Source organism: Opisthorchis viverrini, assembly GCF_000715545.1.
Source record: "Opisthorchis viverrini unplaced genomic scaffold opera_v5_59, whole genome shotgun sequence".
Lineage (NCBI taxonomy): Eukaryota > Metazoa > Platyhelminthes > Trematoda > Opisthorchiida > Opisthorchiidae > Opisthorchis > Opisthorchis viverrini.
This window is the reverse complement of record NW_008751715.1, coordinates 33,268-57,938: the sequence shown is the minus strand read 5'-3', so window position 1 is coordinate 57,938 and position 24,671 is coordinate 33,268. Positions and strand designations below refer to the sequence as shown.

General features: G+C 43.3%; 2 protein-coding genes across 2 annotated transcripts in view; one reads left to right on the top strand and one right to left on the bottom strand.

Moving 5' to 3' along the window:
• Window positions 1-6,924: 6,924 nt before the first annotated feature.
• The window catches only part of T265_13351 (hypothetical protein), a gene marked incomplete at both ends in the record, with an annotated part of 39,941 nt that continues 22,194 nt past the window's right edge, over window positions 6,925-24,671 (top strand). The window contains one exon of the mRNA XM_009168491.1: window positions 6,925-7,607. The remainder of the gene's footprint in view (window positions 7,608-24,671) is intronic.
• T265_03870 (hypothetical protein) overlaps window positions 7,583-24,671 on the bottom strand; it is a gene marked incomplete at both ends in the record, with an annotated part of 48,832 nt that continues 31,743 nt past the window's right edge. Inside the window, 2 exons of the mRNA XM_009168462.1 lie at window positions 7,583-8,122; window positions 17,778-17,937. Of these exons, the coding sequence (XP_009166726.1) occupies window positions 7,583-8,122; window positions 17,778-17,937 (700 nt within the window). The remainder of the gene's footprint in view (window positions 8,123-17,777; window positions 17,938-24,671) is intronic.

The window sequence follows — 24,671 nt, the reverse complement described above, 5'->3', positions numbered from 1 at the left end:
TTCTAATCAAGCAATGTGTGACAGGTTGTAGCTTCCTTCGACTAGTATCAGTCCCATAAGAAGTACTGGAAACTGTTTACGTAACAAGTAGGTTGACTTCAAATTCAGGGTCTCATCCGGGCGTGATTCTCTAGTGAGAGAATTATATAACTGCTGAAAGGCGTGTCGTTGTACGTATTGCAACATTGAATGTTCTGCTGCTCTTGATTCTTCAAGTTGCGGAGCACATGGTGAAAACACAAACTTCTCCTTCTTGTTTGAATTCACGCGGGCCCTTCTCAGCCCAGACCATGAAGAAGAGTAGAGAAGCAGTTTGTCAAATGCTGATTCTTCCAAGTAGTGTTAAGAATATTGGACTCCTTGACTCCGAGGTCGTCAGCAAGGCATTTTGTTTTGTAAAAAGGCTGGGCTATGCAAACAAACTTCTAGAACGTCCATGCGTCTACGAACGACTCCCCTCTTAGACTTCTGAAATCGCTATCGTGTTCCCCACGACTGGGGAAACCACGATCTCTGCCACTGAAGTCTCCAACCCATGAAGAAAGAAGCTCCATCCTCCCTGTCAGTTTGATCCACGACAAATTCCAGCCCGGCTTGGTTTGGATGGGGTTGAGTTACCCTACTCCTGCCGCACTCCCACCAATAACTCCTCATGTCTGGCATCCTCTTTCCCCCCTTCTGGCTCAACGCTTTCATCTTTCTCATCATCATCCTCATCACCCCTATCCTCCTCATCGTCGTCATCTTTATTCCTGTCATCTTCAGTTTCATCTATTCCAGATTTCCTTGGTGATTGGACGCCATCTTCTGACTCGTCACCGTCACTTACATTCTCCTTTTCAGAACGACCGCCAACTTGAGAGAAGGCCTACGAATTCTCGGATGGTTTAGACGTCGCTTGGTTCATCTTAGGTTACTTTTCCGACAGTGGTTTAGTTTCCGTGAGGATTTCTACAAAGAACTGACTTCCAAGAAGTCACCAGCCCTTCATTGTCATGCACTTCTGGCAGAGGCAGCAGATGGAAATCCGACGATAACAGACCCCTCACAGGAACTTTTATGTCTCCGGTTCAGAACGATTTTCGTCACCGTCGGATAATCTTTGGCAAGTCAGATACCGAAGCATCAACTGGTATATTCCTGGTCAGATGCACGTTGCTCTGTATACCACTGGGAACATTTATCCGTAGAACACTTTTCTGCAGTACCTGCCCTCTGTCTGTGGTCTTACGCAATATGGCTTCATTAGCAAATCCGACTAAGTACCCTATTGAAAACAGTGTTTTGGTTTCTTTCGCCTCCCCAAAACAATAGTGTAGTGTCGTGGATGGCCGTCTATTGGTTACGCCTGCACTGAGCCTACCAGACTACGCGATAAAAAGAAGGCAGAGAACTCGGGACACGGCTGTATTGTCAGGACAAAACAGACAGAGCTTCTGCGTAAATATATAGGATGACTAAATGGCCAAATATGATCGTTCACTTGCTCTTTCTACACAGCCAGTGGCGGTGTTCCGGTCGTGAACAGTTTCAGCCCCACTCCACTGGTCTTATGTTGCTAAACCGTGTTTGATGAGCTCCGCCAACGCACCTGATTTCCAAACGTGTCGTACTGATGGTGACATTGGAGATGCGCCACTCTCTGCACATGTACTTTTTCGATGTCTGAGCGCGTCCTGAGACTTCCCCCTTTGGAGATAGATCGTAGGTTCTCAACCTGGGATTCATGTGCAGCCGTTTTACTGGAATTCTTCGTCATCCAAATAGTGAAGACATATCAACATGATTCCATCGTCGAATGGTTGACCAACTACAACTAACTCCCAAAATCCCACAGGACCGTCGTCAAACGTATTCGTGATTATTTTCAGCAACCCGGTGGCCGTTTCACGCGTCCTGGTTAGAACCCCGACTGCGACAACTTTCCTACGCAGACTTGTAGAGGGCCGTTGACACTGCGCTTATTCTCGGTTGGCTTTTGCAATAAAATTCTGGACATTCTGCCGAACGGATGAAGACCCACATTCACAGTTACCTGCAATCGACCTTTCGTCAGCAGACTCAAAATGTAACAGCATCTTTCTGGACACTAACCTTCGTTTTCTAATCCTTAACTCCTTCATCGCTATCGCGATCTCTTCCTCCAGAACCTCATTTTCTCACTTCATTTTGACATGATCTATACATATCTATATATCTATCTATGTATGCCTGCTGGACCTTACATTACCAGCCATGTTTGGAATAGGAGGAGAGCGTCGAGAAAACAAAGGAGTCTGTGCAACAGGAATGCTACAGTCAATAAAGGTACCAGTAGTACTGTTCGCTAAGCTATCAAGTTCATGGTTCGACGGACTATGAAGTGACTTGCCACTTCGTGTTTTGGTCATATTGGTTCCAAAAGTTCCCAATTCGGATGAACGTCCAGGATCTACAGGATACTTGAGATTTGAGCACCATGGATGCTGGAAACGCGACCCATGCTTGCAGTCCGCTTTTCTGTGCCCCAGGCTGATCACTCAACACCAAACCAACCAGGCCAAGGGACTAGGCTTGTGTTTATTGGATAATGGAGTTCTGGTCCAAAAACTTATAAAAAGATGCATAAAGGACTGGTAAATTCGTTGCATGTATTCCGTCTGCAGGCCAAACTGGTGTCCACATGCAGGTATACGATGAGTTGGTGCATAGTTTAGTTTTCGAACTACCAGAAAAACATAGGGCTCAGCTTTCAGGAATTGCCCTCTAACCCAATACACTCAGCAGGTAATCTGTGAGCTTCATTGTAAGCGTAACTCCAGAATAAAAACCAACCATTAGGTTATTTCAAAAACACGGATTTCAGTTGCTAGTAATCATCCCACCTAACCTGAAGCGTGTCTGAAGATTTGCCAGCAATCACGAATGAAGAACCTTTTCCCTCTTGCCTGTGGTTGTTAGGCTTATCGTGGAAATGAAGCTGAGCTTCCCACATTATGCCAGTTTGATTACTCGACCTTAGGATTCCCTCCCTTATAATTTTAGAGTTCGTTACGTTTCCCGGCCGACATATTATGCCTGGTCTTCTTCTTCTTTACTAGTGCGTGGGCCTTATTCTACCTGTGATTCATTCCATTGTGCGTTTCTATGGGAACTGTGTTACCCTTCAGAAATGACTAAGGAAAGGTTACATTTCATTCTTGCTCCCGGTAGCTTAGTTATTTGTGGGTGAAATTCCGGATCGATCTTTCTTGAAACTAACTATTGTCAATGGTTTTTGAAAGCATACACTATGATGAGCTCATTCATCACTATCAGTTATTAGTGGTATGCAACTGATTTCATCACCATTGTTGCCCTATCATTCCCAACGCATTTTAATAACCTCATTCTTGCACCAAATGATGTTTTCCATAACCTGGGTTTAAAGTGACAAAGTGCGCCGTTAAGCTCAAGTAATCGTCTTTGCACTGAGTTTATTCGGGATTATATGCCAGCACACGCTAGGATCACAAGGTCGGCTAGAAAACTGAGTGAAGAAACAAGGTTAATCGAAAGCTCAATGACGTCTCATGTTGCATCTGGATCTTTTCGGTAGAAATTATTAGCTTTTCTCTAATTGTTACTGGATTTAAGAAGCGTCCGCAATCCGTCAAATTTACAGATAGCGGTAAATTTTAAAAAAGGAAATTGTTGGTGATGACTAACGTATCTCTATACACTTATGTGTATTGAAGGGGATGACCAGCTGTAATATGTTCTTTAAGATAAGCGGTGCAAAACAAGTTGAGAAACTGTGCTACAGCTCCATGCTTGGGATGACAATTATAAAAGTCTTCCGAATTAGCCGATTCATAATCGTCCGCCGCGTTTTTAGTTAGTGTCTCGTTTTTCCTGATGATGGTGAGGTAGTTAGCCTGCAACTCGGGCTCCTTGACTAAAGTAAACGAAGAGCTTGAACCAGAGTGCACCCTAAAGAAGTGAAAATTCACGAAAAACCGAAAGAACTTAAAATGAGCATTCAGGAAGATTGGTTATAGTGCTTTAGTTCGCTTCACTTCACACATTGATTGTCTGGGCCAACTTTTCACTGACACTTCTCCATTTCCGTCTTATTACCTATGCGAATGATTCAGTTTTAAAAGCATTAGACTCTGCACTTTGCACACTGGGCTTGTTAGCCCATGTGCAGAGTCCGCAATCGGGTTGAGATCTTGAATACAGTACAGTATCTTTACGTGACGAAGCAGAAGCTCATATGGTTTGAGAGGCGTGAATCTTTTGTTTCCCACCGTATCTGCCTCTGGACTTGAAAAACAAGTTCAGAGATATTTAGTAATGCGAAGCTGCTAAGTTCGCCATCCAAATCCGCATCAACTCCGGTTGTGAGCTTTTGCACGCAACATGAAAACCCAGTGCGCTCAGGGAAAAACCCAGACCCCAGTTATTTCGAAACAGGAGCGCTGAAGAAGGTATCATGGATTAGGCAGTAAAACATGAAAATCGTAGTAATGAAAAGTTTCTCAGTGTTGCAGCAGACTTGTGTGAGTAGTCGGAATCAGGTTGCTTCGTGGTTCACTCACTTAACAGATTTATTATGTCCCTCTACCTTGTAAGTTCAGATGGTGTAACATTTATTAGTAACACGCACGGCCACAAGCAAACAGGAAGATGGAATAATCGAGCGGAGCGACACAGAATTTCACATAAGTTGCAACCGAACTTTTAAGGCGATCGAGGCCACCCAGGGTGAACATCAGAAGACACATCTGTTAACCAGCCGAAAATAGGAAAAAGAGGTGACGAATAACGGCAAAAGATAAGGTAAACTCCTGTTGAGTTTACGCATTTTGGTTATTGCTTCACAAGTGCTGACATTGACGTTCAGCATCAAGATACCCTATTCTAAGGTTTCATGTTAGGACGACCTTTAGATATTCAAGTGTGAAATTCGTTCTATCCAACTCTGGAAGGACCAATATCAGAAGAAGCCAACTGTAAAACAAACTACTTTTTTGGCCTGTGAAATCCCGTTCACTGGCCAACTCCCTCGCGGAAAGGACTGGATCACCTGGGAGACCACTTCAGTCGATCCTTTGAAACGGCTTCGCAGCAGACGGACGAGAGACTGTATCAATTTAGAGGAGGTTACCTATGGTCTATATTTTCAGACGCAACAGAGTGATAAATTTGTTCTCTCTGCAGAGGCACAAGGGGGTGGCCTGTGTTTACAATTAGTCTCCTCTAGGAAAGACGCAATCACTTGGAGAAATCACAAGCAGCCCCTTTCGTAGGGTAGTCTTTACAAAGAAGGGACATTGTGGCAGACCATGTCGTACAGGTGAAAATCGTGTCATTTGAGGGGGGACAAGCTGTCTCTAGGCCATCCAACTGATGCAAAAATACATAATGGCTCAGTGGGCAAAATTTCCATCCCGGTACCTGGAGGGTTGTCATTTATATCTATGAAGACATTGAGAGTGGTTGAAGGTGCGCAGGTGATTTCTTAGAAGTTACTACCACCGGAGCCGGGAGTTCCGGGACTTTAAATCGAGGCAGGGTGTGTGTGGGTGACAGATTACTGTAGTATGTATCTGAAATCAACTGGCAGCTAGTTTTGTTTGTTAAAATGCCAGTTTGATTTTTTTTATGTCCACATATGTAAGCCAGGCGTACTTCATAAGCATCTTACCTGCAGTGGATCTGTAGACCGTAGCTCTCAAGTGTTTAGGCAGACTGTATATCGAGACTGGGCCTTAATAAAACACTCTCTTTAGAGCACTCATCCTTGTTCATGCAGCCATGTTATCCTGGATAGTGATGGTTTGCGTGTCCGGGGCACATTTAAAGCCCTTATGAGCTCATATCAGGGGAAACTATTTAGCTATAGGTAACCAAATTTGTTATGCATTGACAGCACCCTATCCGCTGCGTCTGACAATGAATGGGATTCACGTGATCCACGTATTACTACATTGGCTTGGTCGAACAAAGTAATGCGCAGTAGAAGTGAACTCATTTCATACTAATCTCCAGAGGATGTCCGACGCGTACAAAGGCGGATGAGAAACAATAAAATTCTAAATTCTTGGTATGGATCTATTACAATTAATACCTTCATCCTCAAAAGGCAGTATATGAACTAATCTAATTGTGGGTTTATTCCGATTTCTGTGATTTTAGAAGGAATCTATGAAATTCTCGAAAAAGTGTTCTTACTATGGAGGGCGCCATATCATGTCGTATCCCTCGTAGGATGGTTTATGTGCGTTCTGTAGTAGACAGCCTGTGTTCGTTGGTACCCATTTAATGAGCAACAAATTACACCCTACGTAAAATTCTTAGCAACATTCTTTCATGAAACTATGGGTAACGATATCCACAGTCTGTGTTAGGTAACACTGTACTGAATAGTTTGAGAAATACGAATACCACAAGCACACATGTATCCCCCTTTGAGCTAGTGGAATGTGTTGCTTAGGAGATCCTCGAACTTCACTGAGTTCCTCGTATTAGATTCACTTGGTAAGTAGCTAAGAGGGATTTTCACGCTCCAATCTAGTATTTCGTTCCACCTGTTTAATCATTACTCAATAGAAATGTTAATTTACCTTCCTCATAGTTGTAACCTCTGGCTGACGGTGACCATTCCTGAAGAATCAATGTCGTACTTATGATTCGCATATCTTAAACTGACGCATGGAAATCCCAGGGACCTCGAAAAAAATGTGCATATTGTGGTCAATTATTTTTCTAATTTGTGCCACGATGTTGCGAGCCGGTCTTTTCATGAAGAGAAATCTCTTCTCGGATCATCTGGAATGACCTTTTAGGGGGCTGAAGTGTGGAGTTTTGAAGTCACCATGGGTTATATTGAAACAGCCTCAACAAGGCGGGCCAATATATAGATACATGGAGCCGGAAGTTAAAATGATGCGGAGAAAAGTATCTTCTTATAACACCCCGGTTTTCAAATCAAGTAAGTTAACTGTTGATAATCTCAACAAAGTTCTTTGTTTCTACTTATTTCTTTACAAAATACCGCGTTTGAAGAAAATATAACGCTGAAGTTAGGCGATAAGATAAAACGGAACCTGAACTTCTCTTGTAATCTGAGTGTATTTGTGAGGCAAAAATGAGAAACGAGAAAAGTACGCATCCGCCAAAGGGTGTGGGAAATTTTCGTCAGGTCCTGAATAAACTAATGCGCAGCAAAACAACAAGCGTACTTCCAGTCACTCACCAAGATCCACCAAAATCAGAGTAAATAGACTTTTCTCCTGGACGTATATTAACCTGTATTTCAAGGTATTTAAGCCATCATTGATCATTCGCATGTGGGCAGACTTGAGGAGATCCAGATGCTCATCCCGTCGAACTTTGGGTTGTTTATCGTGCGTCATCGCCGCGTATCTTGCAATAGATGGACTTATGTGAACATAGTTCAGGTTGCGTCGCCGTAACCGTCTTTCCATATCATCATCTTCTTGACCCCAACCCCAATATTTGTTCGAGAAACCGTTTACTGAGACAAACTGTTCAGTTGTCATTTTTAGTACACCACCAACGAGTTGGGGATAACTCAGCTTGAAGTTCCGTACATCTAACCCGACTCCAAGGTGGATGACATTTTTTGACACTTCCTTATCGCACCCATAAGGATTAAGATCGTTAATTGCACACATCCAAGTCGGAAGAGTTTAATAGCCTCGACAAAACCAACATTGAAAAGTTTTGCACGGTTAAATGGAGCATCATCAGCTTGCTCAACAATAAAAATACGATGGCATATTTTTTGCTTCCGTAACAGCGGTATGAGAGTGGAAAGTAGTGCAGGTACTTGATGCCATCTGTTACGCAATGGTATGATAATGGTGACAGCCGAATGGTCACTGACATCACACCTTCGATTTTGACTCACACTAGGATCTCGGTACATCCAAGAACCTCCGTTTACATGAGGTTCAAGCTCTCGTGAAAGATTTTGCAAATCTTTACTAGCCAGATCCTCTTTGGTGATAGTCAGATTTCCAACCAACTTTAGATTTCTCTCTTGTGAGGTTAAATCAACTGGCAAGTCCTTGCAAATGCTGCTACATGTTTGCTGCTTTACAGCGTACGGCGGCAGACTTGCTTGCAGCTGCTGTAGCGTTGATACAACATTGAAAGATTTACCTGAAACTGTCAGTTTTCGTTTCAATGATGCATACATGAAGACCGGCAAAAGTTTCTCCATGTTAAGAAGTGTCAAGACTATCACTGTAGTTACTATCAATATTATGATCCACTTTGACAGATGACGCATAGTCCATAACTTCTTCAGGGATAATGGTCCAAACTAAATAATCGGTGCACAAGCTGAAGTAAGAAACCACTTCAATAAATAACCAACAGCTTTTCAAGGCTTAATTTGTTACTATAGTGTTCATTTAGTGGTCGTTGTTTCAACCAATCGGAACATAACTCAAAGTGAGTTTTCGATTCTGATTGGCAAAAGCGCGAGATCTGCGGAACAGGCAGAATCCTTGCAAACCATATGAACACAAGCTCATGAGTGCATTTGCTAACAGTGAACCATGCTTCTTACTGACAGAGTTACTGAAATGTACAATGAATCAGAAAAGAAAGCAAAAACCTGGTGGTAGCTGTCGTCCTTGCGCCACAACCTAAAATTCTTTCGTCTTGTACGGAAATTTCCGCTGGTTTGAGTAAGAGTTGTAAAGTTACCGATGGTGGAACACAACATAAGTAGAGAATGGATGGTATTTGGAGGCGTTTTGCTGCTTGACATTTCTCGCATGTGTGGGTAGCAATTGAAGCAGTAAGTTATAGATAAAGTACGGACACGGAAACCAGTGTAAGATCATAAAAGGAACACTCCATATACGTCCCCAGGGGTGATACGTTGCTAAGAGACCTGGTAAATATGGTATTCAAACGGAAAAAATTATTTATCATGCTAGTTCGAACCCATACTAGCAATACACGGGTGACGATATCCTTGCTTTCGCAGTGCAAGACAAAGCATGCATGTCATTGCAAAAGATTGGCCAGTGTCATTGCATTCTATGACGCTTAGTCAGCCCTCCCGAAAACATTGTAATGCTGCAGTACTTACGACAATATAAATAGACTGCAGGCGTGATCAAGACGGGACGCCAGGTTGCTGACTGCCCCAATACCATCGACAGAAGGGAAGTCCTCAGTTGGAATTGCAAGAGCTCACAAGCAACATGAGTCAAATAACTGTGGGTTATAGGACGTATTTTCAGTCGGATCGCATTATCCCCGGCTGTGGTATAAGATGTAATATGAAGAATACGGCGAACATCAGGTGCTTTTCGACAGAATAGTTCAGACTCTTCCAGCCATTTAACATGTAGCTAGCTAAATTCCAGAACTAATTACCAATCTTGTTGGTAACAGCCTGCACTTGAACTTATCGAAGAAATTCGATTAATCAATGGTCTGTTTCACGGGATTGAAAGAAATTGCTCTAACGTGATTTACTCAAGGAAAAATATACAATGGTAGTGAAGCGGTGTGTCTGCAGCCATTGTGCAAGCTTCTGTAGTATACTAGGATTCAAAAGATCTCCCGGAGGTAAAATATTTAAATTCGTCTGACTGAATGACTGCCACTAAGGCGTTACCAACTGTCCATTGACGATGTCTCATTGAATGGTGATAAAACGTCTGTAATTCACTTGCCAACCTTGGCGAACGGATGAACAACCGCGTTATTAATTATCATATTGTTTTGTTCAAATTGAAGGGTAGCCATTCATACATAATATATAGTGCATATTGTGTGGCATCTGCTCTAGTGGATTTAATACACAGATATGGTGTACAGGTGAAGCAAAAGTGTGGAGAACCGCTCCGTCAGAAGAAATCCCACGAAAGCCCTTAACATCTAATTATAGCAGAAATCCACTAATCTGGACCCAGGCTACCTGCGATTACGGTCTAAGTGGTCTGAGTTGGGTGCTATCTAGTGGCAGGATACCCCCCATCAAATAATAGCAAATGATAGTGCTATCACACCGAATTTGGAAAACAGCACCATAATACACTGGATTTATTGTATCGAAATAATGTCATGTTCCTCACACCATGATTCGTGTATTCTCCATGTGTAGAATTTTCTAGTGTGCATTAGTTGTTATGCGGTCAGTTTGGGATGGGGAACGACGCACAAAAGAATGCGGAAAAATTGTTTCGTCAGAACTGCGCTGCATATCCCTTTTTAGATTGCCGTTCACCTAACTTGGTATAGTGAGAGGTTGAATTCCTAAGCCGGTCTATACCTCTCTCATTGTCTTCAGGATCAACCTATGTAAGAACCACGTACTTGCTGTGGTTCAAGCTGCCACAGGTTCGTTCGCCGATTATTTGGAGAGGCTGGGTAGATAGCTAAGCATCGAAGGCGGCATTTGATATAATTGATGCGTTAATACAGGGTTGTCAGCGCGCTACCAATCGCAGTGACTTGGGGGAGCTATGCGCTGAAGGATATAACTTGGATGCAAGAGCGCCAATAATGGCACGACTGGGTCATTTCTGACAACATCAATAACCACTGGTGTGTCCCATCTGAGTGTACCCATCAAGGGAGATGACAAATGACCAGCGTAACTGGGATTCCTGACAATGGCTTTCATACTTCGTTTCTAACTACTCCAAAAAGAAAAAAACTTCAACCGTCGGACATCAGATATCTGTAATGTCGACTACCCAGATCAGCCATCGTACAACATCAACGCAAGCTTCTTTGCCCGGTCGGTCAGGACAACTGTGTCGCGCGTTTGAAATGAACTCCCGTTTAAAAGGATGACAGTTCAAATTAAGCCGGAACCATAAAAGTTGGTTGGGTAACCAAATGATTTCGGCAGTGTTAGGAACATCGGCTGCTTTTGTGTGATGTTGGGCATGGATATCCAGTTGTTAGTTGCATTGAAGATAGCCTCAACACCATACGTAGGCAATCCGGATAAAAAAACGAAACTGTTTCCAGCTAAACATTTCACTGGGCTCAGGCAGACAGACCCGCCGAATAATATCGTGGTGCTTCTCTACAAGCCAATAAAGTTCAACTATTGACGATGCACTGTTGTGCCCTCAGTTCTGGGATGATAGGCTCACCGGTCTGAGTAATCAGCCAGTCGCCCTCACTCGAGCGCTGAAGCAAACAAGAGCTTCTTTAATACGTCGATTACGGCGTGTGTCAAGCGAAAACGCCGAAATGTCGCCTCTCTTTTTGAATCACCAGCACCCACAGTTCAGTATGGTTAAGATACTTGTTGCTACAAGCGCACCATAAGCTAATCCACTCACTGGATTACTCAGTAAACGCAGAAAATAGACCCAGTACTACCGAAACCAGCCTCCAAACGCATGTTCCGACGAGTGTCGTCTTGCAGTGACATTATCAGCTCAGTCAACCGATTCTTATCGGTTGATCGATAACAGATGCAAGTCTTCCGTCAACATGCGTCAACTGGTATATTTTGCATGTTGAAGCCATTCGAACTGCCAAAAGAAATTACAAAACCAAACGGAATTTTCCGTGATTCGGTTTTTAACCAACTTCTTTCACCCAGGTGATTCGGTAGTGAGAGCAACGCTGCATGCTAATAGTGACATTTAATGATCAGACTAACTGCAGGGATTTACGTTATGGAACCTGTATCCCGAATGCAGGTAGACGTATTCTATGATTAAGTTTCAGTCGACTAACAGCTCTTACTATAGGAGTTGAGAGAGTTTATACAGAGGATTATATTGACAAGGCAACTACCTCCTCTGCACGGAAATTTTATTCTCGAGAATCAACTTCTCCATTTTCATCTGATAAAACTTTCAGGGTTAGAAATGCTGAAGGTGTATGCCAATAAGGTTTTCGCGAATTACAGTTCGGAAAGTTTTTGAAGCAGAAATTGCGGTCTTTTGAGATTCATTATCATTTTAACACTAAATTTTCGGAATTGCGCTATTGTTTATTGGTTAGAGAAACCGTTCGTGCAAGCGCATGAGTGACGAAAGACAAATATGGCGTTATGAAAGTGGCATGTAGTGCGTGTCGTACGTTTGGGTGCTAGTGAAGTTGGAGTTGCACCGCTTTTGTGATAGCCAGTCAAATGTTCACTAAAATATGAATTTCCTGAAGAATTGCTTCGTAGCCGTTTATTCCATCCATCATCGTACGGAGTTGAAATTTTATTCATCTCTTGTGATGACCGCCATACGTGGATTCGGTGAGTCAGGCAGATTGACTTTGTTAGTGGAAAACTAACTGACTGACTGTGAGATCTAGGCGCCTAAAGTCATATCCACACTCCAAGTCATGGTAAAGTAAAAGGAAACGACAGATTCAGTTGAGTCTCCCATGAAAACCAAATTGATTTGCAAATGAGATCAGTCCAATTTGGCATCAAGTAAAACATAATTTTAACGGAAACTCAGGGATTGTGCCTACCAGATGATCCCCAAGAAGGGCGAAACCGGTCTTGGTCTGTTTAAGAGTTTTCCGCAACCCTGTGAGTAGTTTTCTTTATGGAAATATACTGCGATATCTCGAATATCATACCAACCGAAACATGAGGTGGCCTTTGTGCAGCATATTCAGTCGTAAACGAGAGATTCAGTTGAGTCTCCTGTGAAAACCAAATGGCGTTGAAAATGAGTGTATTTGTGGAAGCCTATTGATTTTTTGTTCCCACACTTTTGGGCGGCAATTTTTGGCTAACTGAGACCGAAGGTAAGTCATACTGGAAAAAATGAATATACCCCCATCAAGATCATGACCATACACGACCGATCCAATAACCCTAGCTTTATCATTTTCGGTTTCATCCACGAAGCCAGTGGTACAATAACTTTAGTCAAATTCTAGCTATGATCTGGCCCCATTCTATTCATAACTCAACCATTAAACATGACACTACTAACGGTCCCCAAGGGTCACAAGGAACAATTTATTCACCCTTTATTCACACCATTTGACAATTTTACCGTAGTGTGCCTTCGGTCAATCAGGCATGCCGGAGAATGTCCGGTTTAAACATCGTTAATGTTTGCGATAACTGGCGATTAGAAATGATTAGAGTCAGCTTCACGTGTTCTGACTAGTCAGGCCCATAAGGTGTTTTCACGGAGGTTCCTACCTGGGCCTATTACAACTTCTCACTTGGTTATCGTCCAGAATTGAGTGAACAGCAGCCATCGATATTAGGATTGGCACCATCGGAAGGTGGCTGCTTTTACAATTAACGTGTAGGTTTGCTTCCGTGTACTTCCAAAATCAGTGGGAGAATACGTGCTGAATGGAGTAGCTCAGGCATTACTTTTGATCGCATTATTAGAACCCTGGCGGTGGCGAGCATTCTTTCATTTTGGGCTAGCCGATTCCATGTCGGAACGTGTGAATAAAATCAGCAGTAAATAATTCCAGAAAACTACTCTGCAGCAGAGATTGTGTGCACTTAACACGTTATATCCTGTTCGATACACGGAAGTTGTCCGTTGACAACAATATACTAAAACGCTCCGCATATTAATTGAAGGATACGTAGAACGCTAGCTCTAACCCTTATTTATCGACTTTATGACAGCAATGCCACCGAAATCCATCTGCATAGAGTGGCTCCCAGGTAACATGCCCTCCAACAGTGGGTGTTGGGATAACGTAATGCAGCCAGCATACGGGGAAGGGAAACATATTTTGGTAGATGCATAGTGGTCTCCAAACTGTAAAACTTTACACGAGACTACCTCTGAAATATCCTGATCCTCCACCTAACAGACTATCTGCTCTCGGCTGTCAACAAGGTCACCTAATTTGGGAGCTCTGTATGCCCCTATTATTACGCCATGGATGATGACTTCCGTAGGATAGGGAAAGCCTCCCAAACGTTTGCGGCAGTCGCTCCTCCTATCTTCTAATCGACTCTGCCGTCGAAAAGCACCAACCAGTGACAAGGAATTTGATGCTTGTGTTCGATCGAAAAACAGACTCAAAACCGGTCTGTATATGTCCTTAATTTGAACTCTAGTGCCTCCGCCAAATAACTACTGTCAGGCTAACAGCTCGGATGACCAGTACAAACGTGCAAACGGGTTACAGACCAGATACACGCTCCATGAAAGACCTACTGAGAATTCCACTATACTCCGGATAAATTAAGCTCTTCGAATTTCGCGAAGGCTACTACTTGATCAAACGTCGTCTGGGAGGCCTCGGTCAATTTGGAAATAGGAGAGTGGTGGTCAGCTGAATACAAGACACCGAGTCGCTAATTTTCTGGCTACACTATTTAGCAAGGTTAAAAAGTGTCGTTTATCCGGTTCGGGAGTGGTTGCTAATCAACCACTGAAGACACTACTTTAGGGCAACATGCTACCTCTATTAGCGGACATGTTTCTCTAAATGGAATAACCTACTCTAACTAGCTTCACCCTCCAGTGTTACGTGCAATAACCTTAATCTTCAGTTTGCACACCTTATCTCCCACCCTACCTTTTGATTTTTTACACTATAACCACCTCAAAAACAGCAGGTGACGTTCATTGAAAGGAACGGAGTAAGAATGCGAATGGTGATGGTGATGAGGAGACTGGGTGAAAGTTTAACTTATGTGAAGTCACCATTAACCACAGGTGGTGACAGGTGACCTTTGTGACGGAAATCTGTCAGGTTTTGGGAGCGTGCAAGAAAGAACCTATGAATCACTAAGTGGTAAGACTCTGTGACATTTATGGACAGAGGATTTTGGAGGTCAGTTTGAGCTCTGGTGGCTGACTGAGCAGGAACATAAGTATTCTGGTCACCAGAATGTGACATTTAATGACCTGGGTCTTAAGGACCTGAAAACCACAAAGTTAAATTTTTAAACTTCTCCATCAGTGACCACCTTACCCAAGGCTTTTGGGCAACTGTTTATCGATTATTTAAATGAATCTCGATGTGTGTCAAAAGAACATTCGTAGACAATAGATAAAACTGCCTATGAGTTTGACTCCTGAAGTCTGCACGGCTGTTTCTGTTACCGAAACCCGACCGGTACCGCGAAATGGGCGGATAGATGGTTCGATTCGAACAGAAGCATGTCTATCACAATTTCTTCTGTACTGTACTGTCATGTGTCACCAAGCGACAATAGACAAAAGGCCTCTAGTGCGGGTCATCCGGATCTGAAACAGTACACGAACGGTGCTCAACAATGACACAAAAAAGCGTCCGATAATGACAACCAAAGAACCAATAGGACAGAAAATCAAAGGGGTGCAGTAAGTGATTGGATAGAACATGCAAACGATCGCCGGTTCAATAGAACCCACTGGCTTAGAGCACGAATAGGCAAATAAGCCAGACAGTTGATAAATCCTATTGACGCAGGCCTTGGGCTGAAGCCAAGTGACTAAACTAGGGCCAGTTGTACTCACGAATGTGCAACTAAACCATAAAACAAACATACCATTCAATGAGGCATAAAATTCATTGATAAATAAGTTTATGGTGAAGTGGTTAGAATCCATTTTTCCAATTTGAATCAGGTTAAACAGAACAGAACAAAGAACACTTTTTTGAGACACGTCTACCTTACCTGTTTTTCATTTTATAGGTCATTCTATCAACTCCTGAAGACTTCAGAATTTTCATGAAACCCGGACAATTTTAAACTACATCTACACGGGTCAAATCCCGAAGACCAGTTAAAACCACTCGAACATCACATAAGGACCAAATGTGTTGCTCATAACAGTACAGAGAACCACAGTAGGTGTTTGTCTCACCTACTGTGTCATACAAGAGGCATAGAATTGCCAGTGCAAGTGGGCGTACTTATTTGTCGGGTGGGAAGAAAGCTGGTGCGGCCCGAAATAGCCGCTGTAGTCTGTGGAGTTTGTATAGTGTGGAATGTCACTTTTTGTAGAGGTTTTGAAGCATATCAAACGGTACATTAGGATCCATTTGCATCATCAAGCCCTCCACGGCCATCCGAATGGGAAACACATCTGTGCGTTGAGTATAACCCATATTCTATATAGGAAATTGAGTGATCAAGTGATTTTTGGTGTGAAGTGAGACAAAGCCGTTCAACGCTTGACAGCCAGGTCCTTTAAAACTATGCAACTGATTTTCAGCTCACGATAGAAGAAGCTTCTATCCTCTTCCAAGTAAAGTTTACCGGAACCTGTATTCGAAATAATGCCGAAACACTTGTGAATACCACTGCCTAGATGACGCAAAAAATAAAGGGGTTGTCGTATGATGCCAGTGCTCTTTATGTGATGCACAGCTAATGTTCGTATTGATGTCCTCATGCTTAGCCCGGCTGATGCCAGCCAACATACCCCGGCGAGTTTGCTTACTGATCTTGTCCAAAGGTATGAAGCGGATTCACATGCTCACATCTAGTAGCGCACACGGCTCTGCATAAATCGTTTGTTATCATAAGCATCTGCAGGCATCCAGTCATCTAACAACTACTCCCAAGGCTGTCCTGGTCGGATGGCAGCTAACCAATGGTGAGGCCAAGAATGCCTAACGGATCCCATTCATCGTATAAACTCATAAGTGCGCCATCCTAAAACAGGAGATTCAGCTGGATTCGGTTGAGCCTCCTGTCAAAACCAAGTTAGTACATAGATGAGTATTTGTAGGAGTCACTCATTTTCACGCAGGATCTATGTTCAAAAACCCAACAGACTGACAATTTTTTGAGGCAGTGTAATCAGAGGAGAGGAAAGAAGGAGCTGGGAAAAATATGATAGGGCTATTTAGGTACTTTTGAAGAGAATAGTCTAAGTCAAGATTATTGTTTTTTCCTAAGAAATGGACGTCTGCCACCTTAAGTTTCTTCACCATCCCACAAAAAAATATTTTACCTCACTTGGGACCTTGAACGGAGGAAGAAAGGTTTTTGAGAGTCGAGGAGAATTGTTGAAGATGCTTAAAAACACAGAAATGTCAATGCGTGGTTTATTTGCTGTTTAGTTGACAAATACTGAAGGCGTCACTGCCCGAGCCACATTCAGGTTACTGTCTGGAATGCAACTGCTGATGATTTCCTCAAAACGAAGCTGAATACTACTTGTGACCTCGTTATCCAAATGAACGGTAGGGACCACAAAGCAATATACTCGAAAACGAAAATGATGAAATCGGGACCTCCGAAGACACCATTTTGTGCGGAACTACCTTAGAAGTCACGAAAAACGACTGGGTTGGAGGGTAGTGAGTGGATGGGCGGGTGACAGGATCAGGAATCTAAAGACAATATTTCATCCTTTCAAGGAAACTAGTGCCCGGTGGAAAGCTAGCTCAGTCAGGAATGAGCACTTCACTTTGGTCAGAGTATACTTCTAGCTTCCGTTGCAATAGTCACCCATGGATTTTTTAAAATAGTATCCTAGGCCTGTTGTTCATTAGTAAGTCATCCCCGTTCAGCTTAGTTGGGCTACCTTTCCTAATGGTGATAGTCCATTTGCTGAATTTGGGTAGCGGTAGAATGTAGTCCGCCAGTTGGGTGAAATGACGATCGTAGCACATCTTTTGGAAATACTCTGTGACAAATACGACCGCCAAAGCTTTCTTCTCAATCATGATGTTATTGCACTCAGTAGCAGATATGTGGCTGTTGTCGAGGAATGCCAAAGAGATCGCCGCACCCAGGCCGTAGTTCGAAAGATCTGGCAACACAAGGATTGCCATCGAAAAACCTCAATGAGTGGGACCAGAGGCCAGTATGGATATAACACTGGAAGACAGTTAAGTAGACGGCTGATCATACTCACTTCTGGTCCTTGACAAGGAGCCGGTTTAATGAGCTTAAGCTTTGAAACATGGCCGTATTGTTCAAAAAGATAAAGTTTTGAGGATGTTACACACGTAGGTACCTGTATTGGTTTGGTGACATCGAAGATCTCGGTGTCTTGTAGGTGGTCGTGTCCCATACTAAAGAAACCAAAACAATCTAGTAACCGCACGAAAAGAACACACTTTTCTCGGCCTGAACACGAGCGAGGGCACAATATGGTCGCTGTCACATCTCGCGGCAGAAACAGTAAAACAGTCCCAATAAGCAGCAGTACCAGGAGCATCCTTCAAAAATAGACCCGTGATTCTTTGAAAGACGCTATACTGTAGCTAATTGTTAGGCGTGCACTCGCCATGGCGTAATAGGAATCAGGTTGCGTACTCCAGAAGAAGCGGCATAGGCGTGACATCAGCTTCTCTGTCAAGGGTCGAGTTTGCAATGCTGCCATGCTATCCATATTGCTGTACAGGTCACAAACGTGATCGCGACGCGCCGAGGACGTCAAAAAACTCAGTGTTTGACCATCGATGTCTTTGGAGCATTGCCCGAGTCTGGTGGAAACATTTGATCTGCAATTTTGAAATACGTTGAATGGTATCTGGAAGAAATAACTCGCCTACGATAGATAAAGCGGTCACACTGCATTGGTTGAGCTGGCTTGGCCACGTGCTGCGTACACCAGTCAACTGACTTCCCCGAAAGGTTCTTTTCACGTAACCACGTGAAGGGAGGAAACAAGTCAGAGGCGGTAAACAATGACTTGGCAGCGAAGTATTAAAGCCATTACCAGTAAACTCAGCTGCGCTGATCATTGCCGTCTCCCTGGATAGTACCTCCGAGACGGGCCACATCAATGACTGTATACATTGTCAGACATGGTCCTGTCGCGACCTCCGTGACGCTCGTGCGTCCAAGCTATTGCCTTCAATGCATGTCTCGCTTCCCAATCCCTCCATTTAAAAATTCACTGACAGACCTGTATTAGCCTACTAATTTATCAGCTCTCGCCTCTAATGCGTAGCTACCAACTCCACCTCCCCAAATCACTGATGAACGAAATTGTGTCAGTCATAACCTCTGTACGGTAATACACGATGATACACGACGATATTGATGATTATGATGATAATGATGATGTAGCTGAGTGTACTGAGTGTACTATACAGTGTGTGCTGATAGTTTTTGGAGCTCTTTGAAGCTCTTTGGATTTTTCCGAAATTTCTATCTACGGGTGCCCTCAAACAACTCAGTTTCAGCAGAACCTTTACCCAGTTGCAGTTTCGCAAAACAGTTCACCTGGAAGAAGTAATGGGCTATTTGCTCTCAGTGAAGCAGTGAGACTGCGTACAAACGTTTGGTTCTTTGGCCTTCTTGTCTATTGTGCTGCTGGCCCATAATGGGTTGACACTCGGTTGATGAACGTCGCCTTTCTGCACGCTTCCTATTCCAAGTTTGAAGTAGATAATTGTTCTTGTGGATCTGAGTATTTCGGTTGAAAGTTGGTCTAGCATTCGGCTTTCGTGCATCGTCCGAGTGTGTTGGCAAATATGGATGCATGGCATTGTAGGATCCCACCCAAAATCTTCTACTGGTCCTCAACCTTTTCGATGATCCATGCTAGAACCTTAGATGGGAGTCCTCAAATCTACCAATGTCCCCTCCTGAAAGAAGGACGTACAGAGAGTCACTAAACTTTAACTGAAATGACCTCCGGGTGATATCGCATATTGTATTTGTTGATTTCTAATGTGCTATAGCTTCCCGATCCCATCCAGCGCCCTAAATTGGCAAGTAGCTAGACCCTTCGATGCACGTAAGCTGAGTCAACACTGGTCAATTTCACATTGTCCCTGGAGGGCCCACATTTTACTGTAGCTAGTCAAGCTGTTCCTAACACTTTTCGCTGAGATTCATAACATTGGAAGAAGCACAAGAAAGTAGGTGCATTAGAAGTGTTGTCGATTTTCATGGTAAAAAACTCCTCCGGTAAACAACCTATGCTTCGAATGTCACCATTAATCGGTTGAAACATGATTACTGGGTCACCTGCCGGTGTTAAGGCAGTTGCGACTTCTGAGTTCCGAAGAACTTATATTTAGAGCAATTATGACCTTTAACCGACAGCATAATATCGCCGAAGTACCAGCAAAGTATTTGCTGTAGCCTTGAATTGACTTATTTAGTCTCCCCTGGAAGAAGGACCTGACCGCGTACAAACAGGTGATGGGAGTGACAGGTGATTGACCAGTCATAGCCCTGTCATGTGTCATTTGGATAAGGCGTTGACATTCTGTGATGAGGCTGTGTATCTTCAAATCCGTCTTACACCTGTACGATCAGATGGCTAGAGACCTGACAGATACGAGGTATCTGGGTTCTGAGTATTGAGGTTGGATTGAAACGTTAGCTTTTTCGTTTGGAAACAACTTACGGAAGAAAACCACCACTGACTTTATCCAACAACTTGAGGCACCGGCATCGGATTCTGAATAGAGGTGTTCGGTCTGCGAATAGATCCGACAGCTTGGAATTTTTCTGAAAGCTGATGACACGGGGCGACCTGAGTGGGATGAATTTCGCAGGTGGCTGGCAAGCCAATGTGCCGAGTTTTCGCGAAAACAGTGCGACTTCTCATCTGTCGTCATAAGTGATAAAATCACCGCTAAACAATGGGAATTCAAATGTCGGGGCGGAAGGTTGGTAAAATTTTGACTCCAGACTGAGACAGTGGCAATACCATCAGAAGAACCAAATGGATGATCCTAACTGGACTCTCGAACTCTGAGTGGGTGAGATTGATTTCATCTGGCTGCTGATGCGAGTTCCATTCTGCCAATGGGGATAACTGTAACTTCTCAGTTAATCTGCACTTCCGGTACTCGCCGGCTTGTGCTCCAAGCACAACAACCACCAAAGGTACATTGCATTAAAAGCCCATACTAGGGAAACAGTAAGTACAGTCATAACAAACAGATAGATAGGTACCCCTACATTAACGTCCTAATGTAGGTAAAGCGTGGGTTGCGAGAACATACCGGAAATTCAAACGCTCTCCAGACGCGCCATGGGTGATTGGCGCACTGGGGATACTGGGATTGGATTGGCTGTTAGATCTATATGGCTGGCCAATCGGAGCACGCTTGATGCTGAATCAAGCACCACACCTCGCATCGATCAGTCACGTGCAAGTTAACCTTGTCAGGTGCTGCAGCCCCAAACTGCATGCATTGAGGTTTAGGTGGAAGATGCTCTTTAACAAAGCTAGCCTTTCAGTTAACTCCTCTGGCATCTGTTTTTGAGTGGACCTGCTATGGTAAGTTGAGGAGAACTGAGTGATATTGTCCATAAGGGAAACGAAATTTAACGAAGCAAAACAACTGGTATACTCTACTGCACGCTCTCTGTTTGTGTGGGACTCATGCACCAACCTGAACTGTGCGCTCAAAACCATAAACAGAGAGAGCAACAGATGTGTAGTAAGACTAACTGATGCGGTGGAATGTTGACGGTTATGGTAGAAGTTTTGTCGTCAGTATCGATTTACAGAGGTAAGATAGACTGAGAGGCTGTGCCGTGCGGAGAGACTGAGTTTAGTATCTAAAAATGAGCTTGCTCGCAGGTTGTGGTTTTAATGAGATGACAAGAGATGAATGCACTGTCGTTGTTCAGCTGACACGTTTCTACCTGAAACGGTTTGTTTAATTGGAAGACGGCGAAATCGGTCAAGACTAATTAAGATCCCACCAAATTGCTACTTATTCGTTAACATCAGTATGGTCATCGTGAATTTTTGTTGAACATATAGAATTCGTAGGCTACACAGAAGTCAAAAATAGCACAGTTTTGCTCCTCATACAGGGGAGGTAACAACACCAGGCCCATAACATTCCTAAAGCTGTGATAGAGGGCCACAAGTGATGAACTGCAGACTTTGTCAATCATTTGTCTAAGAGTCTTGCATTTCGGTGGCCCGCAAAACGTAGTACTGTGATACTTCAGCCCGGAATGCTATATTCTCGCAAAAATCCGTCCCTTAGACACTTTGTCCCGAGTTATCCCATGACGAAAGTGTAAACACAAAAGAATTCTTCGTGCATCGGTTTTTGCAGTTTTGCAACCAGTCCAGCTGAAACCATATTATGTCTGTTCATGCACATAAATCTACTAGCACCTCGTCCACATCCAACTTCCAGAAAAGAAGCACTCCACAGTAAAGAGTGAAGTGTAGTGTTAAGTAGTTATGCAAACATATACGAATCCGTTTTCTATGCGGAAAGTCACTTGAATGTGGAACAAAGTTCAAATACACTTTTCACAGGTTGCAACAAAGCTTTGAAGCTTTCTCTCACAAATAGACCTTGGGCTACCTGTTTAGGTTCGCTCACAAAGCCATAAGGCTGAGGTCAAATGGGAAGTACGACTGAGGGGAAGTTTGATCTTCAGAAATAACTGAGCAACTGGAGAGAAGTACGAAAATGTAGGCAACCAGTCAGGGTTTGGATTGGTTTCCGTTTAGAAATGTTCGTAGAATTAAAAGTGATGGACGGAGAACAGTGTTTTAACTTTGATGGTGCACTAAGCAGGGGGGAGGGTGAGCCCGTTCTAACAGAACTGACATACACAAGGATTAAATCATCTATGAAGCTCATTCAAACTGCGTATAGTGTTTAATCCCTCCTAGATGCCTCATCATTTTCTTTGCATAACTTGAATATATATGGATTTCTCGGGACAATTCCTGGTCTCTAATTTTCTTTCAAAATCCCACTATTACACACATTCCATTCAACTTACACCGCTTTCGACCAGCTGGATCAAAAGCTTGACTATATGAATCAAAATATTTAGACAGAGCTGTACAAAAGTAACCCAGAATAGAAACTAACCATAGCGAGAAGTTAGGAAATTTATTCATCTTGAAAGCAACAGGTACTAGGGGACAAGCGAAACGTACCATTTTGTATAGTATTCCAAACAGTAACTGGAATTCTTCTTTATGGTTGTTAGAGTGTTCAGTGATATTTTCCCTCTAAGGCCACTGAAAAGTCTCACAAAGCAGGAGAGCACGGTTTGTTTCCATTTTGACAGCATCTGTTTGGAAAGTTGGGAGGTCAGAATTTCTCTCTTCATATACATCACGGCTTGAATCGACTGACCCAACACCCTTCTCGGTGCGGACAGAAGTCTTTTTGAGAATGCACGCCGTGATTTGTTTTAACTTTTTATGATAGGTTTTTCAGGCAATCAAAATCTGAGGACTTCCCAAGGACAGTCGGGGCTCCGTAACTACGATGACTATGAAAGTGTCCAAAAAGTGAACATGTAATCCGAAAAGAATGACCCTGTTCGCAGAATGTCTGAAGTCCTAGTGAAGGTTCTAATGGGACAGCAAAAAGAAAGCGCCTTGGAGAATCTACCTTGAAAATCAGGTAAGTGGGGACGGGAAACCCTGTCAATCAACCTATCAGGTCTAGTTGAGTAAGAGACAAATGTCCTGACTTCTTGCACAGTCTATTCCTTGGTATCAATGTTGACAACAACCTTACACATAATAGTGTCTTTGACATAGAAGCAACTTCAGATCCTCCATCCGCTTCAGTTCAAAGCACTAGTTCCTCCTTCCCGGAAAGCCCAATTTGGGTAAGGTTCACTTCATCTCATGCTTCTCCCATTCTTCATTTCCGATCACCTCCTTGAAAGAGCTTCATTACCACTCTGGTTCATTTCTCCGAATGGTCCCGATGTAGCAGATCTTAGTGGTTAAGGCATCCTGTTGCTTTCAGGAGGCTTTCGTTTATTTTCAGTTGTTGCAAACGAACGTTTGACAACTACCCTTACGGCGTTGTTGGCGTGAGTGGGCTGGCCATGATGATCTTGTTTTCCTTCGCTTCATTTGGAGATGGTTGCGAATACATGTTGAATATATAAATTATAATATCCATCTTTGAACGCGCTGACAAGTGCTTTTGCCAGAAACCATGCGACATTAATAAAGTTAGTAAAAATACCATCAACTTACTTCTCAAAGCTGGCTGCGCTGACGACACTTTTGAGCACAAATTTGGCCTAAATAGACTGTTAGCAGAAAGTACACCTTTTGCTCACGGATGATGAAATCAATCAGGGACCTGTCCAAAGTTTATAATCCGCTAACATCAGCACGTACACAACTCAGAACAAGTAAGAACAAATTTATCGGGAAGATACAAAATATGGTAAACCAATAGCATGCTCAATGTCTTCTCACCAGTATGTCAAGATCACAAGGCATAAATAAGTCTCGTCTGGAGTAAAAACACAAACACTAGTGAGACTGCCAAGCGTAAGTTAGAGCAATCACCATTGCACTGCCTTCACAGATGAGATTGTTCCTCATTCCTTCGGTAATCATTTTGTCTTGCTTGGGCCCGGGTATGGTGCTTTAGGTGTAAAACGTTTTCTTTGTCTACCAGAGGTGTTACTCAGAATCGAGGGTTTAGCTTCTATGGAGGATTCACGCTGTAAGAAGGTGTGAAGGGGATCCACTCTCCCCATTATTATTCATTATGGCAATGGATGAGGTTGTGCAACTGGGATACCAGTTCCATGACACCTTAGTAGATGGTTTTGCTTTCGCTGACGACTGGGTCATGTGTGCAGAAAGTCAGGCACGCCTTAAGGAGGAGCTTGAAGCTGCTGCGGTCGAGTTGGGAAGAGCTGGCATGAAAATAAACGCCCGAAAGACTAAAGTGATGGTTATTTGTGGGGACAGGAAACATCGGGCAACAGCAGTCTCAGTCGAACCATTTCGCTTTGCCGAGGAACTAATCACTCCTCTGGGTCCGACAGACACTCTAACATATTTGGGCATTCCCTTTACCTCCAAGGGGAA